Source organism: Boleophthalmus pectinirostris, unplaced genomic scaffold (genome assembly GCF_026225935.1).
Source record: "Boleophthalmus pectinirostris isolate CB_2022bp ecotype Guang Dong unplaced genomic scaffold, ASM2622593v1 HiC_scaffold_3, whole genome shotgun sequence".
Taxonomy (NCBI): domain Eukaryota; kingdom Metazoa; phylum Chordata; class Actinopteri; order Gobiiformes; family Gobiidae; genus Boleophthalmus; species Boleophthalmus pectinirostris.
Window position 1 is genome coordinate 23,697,827 of NW_026571299.1, and position 9,187 is coordinate 23,707,013.

Genomic DNA, 9,187 nt, shown 5'->3' on the forward strand with positions numbered 1-9,187 from the left:
TGAAAGATTTTAACCGTTGCCATAGCGATTTATAAGTCAACAATACAGTATAAATGAGTTAATAATGGGGGTGTAACGATATCCAAGTTTCATGATACGATATCGTCACGGTATGAACCTCACGATACGATATTTATTGCGATATCGTGGGAAAGCTCACGATATGATATGGAGGCTCACGATCAGACATGTAACAATATCCAAATCTCTCTGTACGATATTTTCACGATATACATCTCACGGTACGATATTTATTGCAATATTTTGTGGACTAACAAAACAGTTAATGCTACTTTTTCCTCTTAAAATGCCTTAACAAGACTTAACCCAAAGAACTAAACTTAAAAGTGTTAGAATTGTTATTTCTTCTTGTAGTCTGCATTGAAATGGAGCAAAGGATTATGGTCTATGTAGTTCCCTCTGTGTTTTTTTTAGCTATTGCTGCACCATAACTCTTAATTTAAGCAAAGAGATGTGTAATTTGATATATTGTGATGGTCCACGATATTATTGTGCGAACTTTGATGATACGCTGTCATGATATTTTGGTTATTTTTACATCCAGAGTTACTTATAATAAATATTAATGTCGAAGTTTCCAACGGTCAAAAGTCCTCAAAATGGCGTAACACAAGAAGTCCCTGAAAGCAGTTGTTTTGGTTCTTGAACAAAGCCCAATTTATGATACTTTACTTACTTTTCTTTACTGTGTCAATCGTCTACTTGTAAACATGTTTGTTTGTTTTTTTATTTATCTTCTATTGTGTTTCTACAGCACTGTCTCAGGACTCATCAGGTTTGAACGTCAGGTTTGATCATGTAAAATGATGTTTTTGGTGCTCTACCATGTTCTGTATTATTTCTAAGGTTTTACACAAACATTTACAAGTTGTCAGACTTGTAATATCCTTGTTGGCTTTTGATTTAATTTTATTTTTTAAATAATTTATTTGAGTTGATCCTGTAAAAATTAGTAGAATTACTGTTTTTTTTGTCTAATTAATTTTAAATATTTTGTCTCTTTATATTGTTTCAAGGTTTGTCACTAACATCAAAAGTAAGTGCATATAATGTGAAAATGTTAAATTTAATTATTTTTGTCTTTTTATTAATATTTGGTAAAATCCAATGAATTAGCATGAAACAAAAGAATTAAAGGTATTCAAATATGTGTACTGTTCATACTGTATTTTAAAAGTAGAAGAAGAAAAGTTTTACAAATAAAATCAGCTGCTACATTTGATAAAGTGTTGTAGTGTGTGTTTTATACCAGGAGAGGGCGTTGTTGTCCTTTGTATACTTCATATTTCTTGTCCCTAGAAAGTAACGCTCCCATTACATTACACTTAAACTATCTGCAGTTAGTAAAAGACTCCAATATCCTGAAGGACTAACTCCACTTTAAAGCTGCACCATGTCACTTTTCCCCACCAGCTGCTTGTCTCCATGGAGATGTTATTGCTGTGCCTGCCAGGTCAGATCTGTGGAGAGGGGATCCCACTCACAATAAGCGTGTAAAACTTTCAAGTGATTTTTGTTTTCTCCGCTGTAATTCAGTTCATCTAAGACAGAAAAGTGTAATGCCATACTGTGGAATGTTCCAGACCAAACATGGAGACAAACAGGTGGTGAACCCTCCTGCAGTAAAGTTACATAATGCGTCTTTAAAATAGCGTCAGTAAATACCAGTATCAGACCACACAGGTGTAAATGTGACAGTTGTTGTTGTTGTTGTTGTTGTTGTTGTTGTTGTAACTCGAGTCGTCTTTCATCGTCTTCTAAGTTAGTTCCAGGAATTCTGCAGCTCCAGGAGGGTCTGTCCAACGAGAAGATCCCACACTGTGAACCCAAACAATTTACCAGAACTCAAAATAACTGAGTCAGTCAATTGCCTCAATTATTTTAAGCTGATGAAGTTAAATGTCACATATTTGCAGTTCATGTGACTCATAGTTTTCTGTTAAGACAACTCAGTAATTTTCATTTATTATGACTTCAAAATTAAAAAAAGGACAGTAATTATATAAAATAAAATAAGTCATTTAGTCCCATGTGCATTTCAGACTGTTTTCCTAGATCAAATTATTATGTTGTGTGATTGCAATTTGTTTGTTAGAATAGATTTTAGTATTTATTTGGTGAAACACTTTGAAATTGTACTGTGTATTAGCATTAAGTTTATCAGTCCATACATTTTTTTCCCACTTATCCAGGGCCGGGTTGCGGGGGCAGCTGTCTAAGCAGGGACTCCCAGACTTCCTTCACCCCAGACACTTCCTCCAGCTCCTCCCCCTAGGCGTTCCCAGGCCAGCTCAGAGACATAGTCCCTCCAGCGTGTTCTGGGTCTTCCCCGAGGCCTCCTTAAATTAAGTTTATCATTAAATCAATAGAAACAGTAGAAATAACAGGACTTTATCATCCCCAGTGTTTAATTACTTAATTCTAAGTTGTACGTCATCTGTGTTTTTGAGTTATGCTCACTTATACCCACAAGAGTTAATTTTAATAGAAAAAAAAAAAAGTTTAAATTACTCAAAAAGAAGAACATGTGACAGCAACTTGAGTAAGTTAGTAGGACTATTTCTAAATCTCTGAGTAAACACAACTTAATCTGTTTAATTACTTTGAACGTTTGGGTTTATAGTTTACAGTGCACACGGAGACCTGGTGGTGTTCGCTTTGCAGGGCAGGTGAAGAGGGTGACGAGGGTGAGGAGGGTGAGAAGTGTGAAGAGGGCTGTATTGTGTGAGGTGTTTGGTCACACCCTGGACACGTGTTAGTGATGTATAGTGTCAATCCAACTCAGGTATGAGCTCAAGAGTCGAGTGTATCCTGAACGCAGCTGAGCCACAGTGCACCTGGAGTCTGTGAGCAGCTGTAGGTTCTTCAGTCTCACTTTTGGGACAGAATCACCTGAGTGTTGAGCCCACACAGACGGGTTCAAGGCTGAGGCGGCTCGTGCTTCCATAATTATGTAGGTGCATGTGCTGAACCCCGTTTCTGTAACTGTCCTCACTGATGTTGGTGTCAAACGAAGAGTCCAAAACACACATAAACAACTGTCCAATCCTACGACGATGCTGCTGTCAGTTCTGACAAATGAAGGATTTATGTTTATGCTTTTGTTTTATCTGTTTCACCTGTACTTATTTTGATTTTATTTTTAATTTATGTATTTATTCAGGGCAAGTAAGAGATTTATTTAGAAAACTTTAGTGAAATAGAAATTATAAAAATAACCACCACAAAAAGGAGTGGGAAGAAGAAAACTTTAAGATTTCATCCCACCCCCAACCAGGAGACCAGGAAAGTCCCGTTGAGATTAAAAACTGACAGATTCATTTTACATTTATTTTATGATCTGGATAAATTTGCATGTTGCGAAAATCTGATTTCATTTGAGTCGTTTCCTCCAATTCCCCTTGTCATTTCTTTGACCTCTTTGTACTTCTACTTAAGTGTTGTTTTGAAGTAATGATATGATACTTTTACAATTTTTAGCTTCTCTGCCCTTGTCTTTTTATCACAGTTAAGTGTATCAGACATAAGATAAGAAACACTGACAACTGTTCCACGGGAAAAATAATAACTTTATTAATACACTTATATTGTATATCAACATTTATAGACAAAATACAGTATTTACATCGAGCTTCTTTCAGGTAGGTCCCAAAATAGAACATCTTAAGTACCTCTCTCTATAAAAACTATTCTCATGTTGAAACATTCACGGGCTCTCCTCCTCCGACTGCACTGTTCTTACAGTAAACACAGAGGGACAGAGAGAGTCTAGATCACAAGGCAACAGCAAAAACAAACACCAGGTTTGATTTGAGATACGCAGGTCCGCCACAGTGCTACTGTATGCACACAATATACATACACACACCGCCAGGCTGGAGAACGGACACACCTTCACACACTCTCAGAGATTTCCACATTTTAGATAAATGCAGAAGACATCAAATATATGAAGTAAGATAGATGGGATTATGCTGTGACCAAAAATTGCGAAATAACTTAAGTCATTTTTTTTAAGTTTAGATTCAAATCCTCACTTTGCTCTCCTGAAATGGTTTTCACTTCACTGCTTTGCCTTCTCAGGGTCAGGAGATGACAAAAGTGCGCAAAGAGTTACAACTTTTGAGTTATTTTCAGTTTACATTCATAGTTTTGATGCCTTCAGTGCGAATCTACAACATAAACAATTCCTTAAAACAAAGGACAAAAATGAAAAAGTGTGTCCGAACCCTTTGACTGGTAGTGTACTATTGTCCACTCTCTGCTCCTATAGCGCTAAAACAGGTATCAAAAATAGAAATGTACAACAATATATGGACAATAATTACATAAAACTGTCGCGTGTTGAGGAATCGTTGCATTCATTGTGGTCGGATGGTCGGGACTGTACACACTCGCAGTGTTGACACAGTGTGCAGAGAGAAGAGTGCCTGGTGCAAAACGTGACCGCGGGCGTTTTGGTGCTAAGATTTGGTGCAAAAGGGGGGAGGGGGCAGAAAAGTGGTGCAAAAAAGTCTTCTGCAACGGTTCATATCAGCAGCATCTTGAAAAGTCTCTCTACATTCAAACACCAGTGAGGAGGGCGGGGGGAGTTTTATCTTACATTAAGGGAACATTCGGCAAGAGAGTTGGCTTTTAAAATAAACTAACCTGGTCAGAAAATGGAAATTCGAAGCAAATTTTCATTGTTTTTTGAAAATTATTCCATGTATTACCAATGTTAAGTGTCAAAAATCTCATTGTGTGTCGTTCTCTGATTGGTTACATAAATAGAAAGGTGTTATTGTGGAAGTTTGAGGACTGTTGAGTGATTAAAAAGTCATAAAATATTGTTTTGAATTGTTATTTGCTATGGCAACCAACCCACGGATACCGACCAACTCATGGGTTTCAGAATGATGAAAAGTTAGGACCGTAGCCATGCCATTTAACGCCATTTCACTTTTGAATTTTCAGTCATATTACACGACTTTAAAGCCATAAATTGGATATTTTTGAGGACTTCTCACAATTTAAAAGATATAGCAATATAAATTGTTAATCGCAAAGTCAATTTTCAGAATTCTGAAATCCATGGATACACTTTTAACGAAAATACAGCAGATTTTTAGGGCACGTAAATAGATTTGTAACATTTCTGAAGCTTATTTTGTTGCCAACTTGTTTTCATTGGTTAATATATTTAGAGTTACAATACGAATTTCTAGTTTGTGGCCAGGCTAGTAGAATTTCCTGCAAAGCTTATGCGAAATGGCTCAGTTGTAGTCGCGCTCCTCCCACTAATACTGTGTCCTTTAGTCCGTGTGAACGCTCGGGCCTTCACTTCACTCTTTGGTTTCCTGGTTGAGGGGTGGCACTTGCTTGAGCGCTTGCAGTAGGGCGGGTGAGTCCATGGGGGAGTGAGAGGAGGAGATGACCGGAGCGGGTGAGCCTCCCCTGGGCGACAGCACCAGAGAGGGTGGGCCTGGACGCTCCCCGGCCGGAGACGAGCCCCCCATGCCTGGGTACAGCATCGGGATACTGGCCCCCGGGTACCAGCACTTCTCCAGCATGGGCAGGTAAGCCGCTGCCGAGGGTGGAATGAGGTAGAAAGGCATGCATAGCGGGTGGGGCGGAGGAGGCGGCGGACCGTGCGTCGGGGAGTAGCTGGCGTAGCCGCTCGACGAAGACGATTCGCCGCTAGAAACCTCATCCTCGGACGATTCGGCTCTTGGTCTCTTGTGTCGAGGCATCTCTTCTTCCAGCTTGATGGTGGAGCTCTGTCGGTCGCTCAGGGCCCGTTTGAGATGACTTTCGGAGGCGTAGTACTCTGGTCGACCCGCCTGCGCCCTGGACTCTCCCTTCTCCAGCTCGCCGCCGTACCCGCTGTCCGTGTCCGTGTCGCTCCCGCTCTGCTCCCCTCCCTGGCTGGCGTACGTTCTCTGGATGACAGAGACGCAGTTCTTGACGTAGCCCTCATTGGCGGTGGGTTTCGGGGCGGGGCTCAGCCTGGTCTGGACCTCTTCCTGGGAGATTTCTTTGTGGGACGGGTGCTGGTGGTGGTAGGGCTGGACGTCTTGGGGCTCGGGGCTGGGGGGAGTGCACGGCCGCTGGGGCGGGTGGAGGACCTCGGAGGCGACCTTGTGGAGGTGGGTGATGACGTGGGACAGGCTGAATTCGCGGTCTTGTTCGTGGTTTGCGATGAACTGGAGAACTTCTTTGGCACACATGTGGAAACCGGAGCGGAACATCTCCTCGGACTTCTCCTGGTTGACCACGGGTTGATCTAAAAACACAAAAACACCACACATTTTTAAAAACTATGAAAACTTAGACAACACATTTTACCAAAACACACTTGAGATTATTAGATTTAAGATTTAGCAAAAAATTTTATCATTTTGTTCCTGCTTTGACAAAACTTTTAGACTTCAAATTTCACTTTCTGGTCGTAAATCATGATTTCACACTGGGGAATTCCAACACCGTAACCTAGCAACCATGTCACACAAATACAAAACTCCTCTAATGTACATAGAAATGATTTGACAAGTAAAAATATTTTCAAAAGCTGCTTATTTTGGTGTATTTTTGGTGTACTTTTCTTCACAAATTGCTATTTTAATTTATATTTACAATAGGTAATATCTGAGCGATATTTAATCACACTATTTGCATCCATATTTGTAGTTTTTAAGCCAAGTTTGATGCTTTCTTACCGATTTGCAGACCATTTTGAAGAGCCAGTATCTTCTGCTGTTGCTGCTCTAGTAACGTAGACAGTGTTTTCACATGTTTTAGTGTTAACTCAAGCACAACGGCCTTCTCCAAGTGACCCAAAGTCTGCGAAAAACACACAACAAACACATTTTGAGCATTTCATACCAGAAAATGATCACTGTTTACTATTATAATCTAGTATTCAAACCAGACGATCAGTGACGCTTTTTAACTTGTATTTAGTCTGATACCAGTTCTCAGTAGTAACTTAGTAGTAACATTTATTGCACAAGAGTTTAATCCCCCAGCACTTATTTGCATGTTGTGTAATTTTTAATTTTCGGTTTTAAGAGTCGCAAGGGAGTCTATTATGCAACAACTGGATTACTCATTGCGTTTTGCCTCATATACGCACTTCAGTAACAGAGATCCTAGTTACTGAACATTTACCGCACAAAAATCCAATCCCCAGACACTCAAAAACATATTATATAATTTCACAGCGGAATTAATACACACTTCTCTATTTTAGGACCAGTAAGGGAGTCTGCGATTATGTAATAACTGGATTACTTGTTGCGTTTAAGGTTGCATTTGGCCCGATTTCCAGTATTTTAGCAGTACGGAGACTTTAATCCTTTGCAAAAGTCTGTCCATATGTAAATTTCTGTAATTTTAACACATTTTTGACTATTTTCTAACTAGTAAAGGACAAACGAACTGAACAAAGTTTTACATTTTGATGCTGTTTGAGATTTTTGGGGAGTTAAAAGCAGATTCATAATTTTAAAAAAGCCTTTAAATGCAAATTAACACATAAAGAAACTGAATTTTATTGCATTTTAAACTGTCAAGGTGGATTACTTGTTGCATTTGGCCCGATTTCCAGTATTTAAGGGACTTTAATCCTTTACAAAATCTGTTCATGTGCAAATTTCTGTAATTTTCACACATTTTTGACTATTTTCTAACTTGTAAGGAACTAACTAAGCCAATTTTTACATTTTGGTGCTGTTTGAGATTTCTGAGGAGGATTTTTGAGCAGTTTGATAATCAAAACATGCCTTTAAATGCAAATTAACGCATTAAAAAACAGAATTTTACTTTGTTTTAAACTGTGAAGGTGGATTAGTTGTTGCGTTTAAGGTTGCATTTGGCCTGATTTCAAGTATTTTAGGCATACAGAGACTTTAATCCTTTGCAAAAATCTGTCCACGTGTAAATTTCTGTCATTTTAACACGTTTCCGACTATTTTCTGACTTGTAAAGAACAAACTAACTGAGCCGATTTTTACATTTTGATGCTGTTTGAGATTTTGGGGAGTTAAGAGCAGTTTCATAATGTAAAAAAAAATGCAAATTAACGTAATAAAAACCGGAATTTCATTTGATTTTAAGCTATGAAGGTGCCACGCCCACTTCGCCCTTCACCGCCCGAGTCTCTTCTGCTGACGCACGACGCGCGCAGACTTGCAACGCGGCCACAAACCCACACGGGGGCGCGTTCCACTAACCCCACTCCACGCACAACAAGAACAAGCAATCCCAATAACACCATTCCACACGCCCGTGCCAAAACTCACCGTAAGTTTCAGGTGTTCCGGTAGCAAATCTTTCAACTGCGCGATGCACTCGTTGATTCGATCGCGTCTTTTTTTCTCGATCAGCCTATGCGGTAACTTGTACGTGTCCTGGGTAAAAATAAGACAAGGGAAAACAGGAAAGACAACTGTTGAGTGCGTGAACTCAGCGGAGAGGAGAGGAGAGGGGGGAGAACGAGGGAGACTGGACTGTTATGTCATAGCAGGAATTAGGTCAACCATTTATGGAGCTGTAAGAGCACATTGCCAGCGGGCTAAGTCAACACGGTTTGGGTGAACAAGCTACGTGGACTGCGTAATAGTCAAAGAACACCACCAACCTTGCTCTCTTCGCCTCTTTTCATGCCACGTCTTGGTTTATACACGTACATAGGGTAGTCGATCCTAAAAATTCAAAGAAAATCAAATTACAAAATGACGCGTTTGGATAAGCGAGTACACAGGAAATTCTAATTGATTTTTTTTTTTTTTTACAACTATGACATCATAAAAAGGTCTTAAAAAGTGTGACTTACCCTTGTACGTCTCCTATATCCGAATGGTGTTTAGAAAGAGACGGAGGAGGCGGTTGCGCGCTCACAATCCGATCCATTTTCGCTCGTATGTCCAATTACGCACTCGAAAACTTGCACGAAAAAAATCCCAAATCTACCCAAAAAGTTCGCAACGCGTTAAAATGCGCACAAAAGTCCAACAGTTGTCAAAAAATATGACATTATTCTTGGAGATGCTTTGAAGATTTGGGTTGTGGGTGCAGATAGTATCGAGCGCCGTGGTGTTGGAGAAAGTAGGGGAAAACCGTACGGAGCGTCGAGTGAAATACACCTCTCCGGCTCTGCTCAGTCTGACCTAGCTCTGTCACATGA

The 9,187-nt window shown here is 39.8% G+C and overlaps 1 protein-coding gene across 1 annotated transcript; it reads right to left on the reverse strand.

Moving 5' to 3' along the window:
• Positions 1-3,569: 3,569 nt before the first annotated feature.
• On the reverse strand, positions 3,570-9,187 carry LOC110158706 (class E basic helix-loop-helix protein 40-like). The gene is made up of 5 exons (XM_020923226.2): positions 8,837-9,187; positions 8,642-8,705; positions 8,304-8,411; positions 6,720-6,843; positions 3,570-6,286 (listed from the first exon to the last, which is right to left on the reverse strand). The coding sequence occupies exons 1-5, from the start codon at positions 8,911-8,913 to the stop codon at positions 5,346-5,348; spliced, it is 1,314 nt and encodes a 437-aa protein (XP_020778885.1). The 5' UTR covers positions 8,914-9,187; the 3' UTR covers positions 3,570-5,345.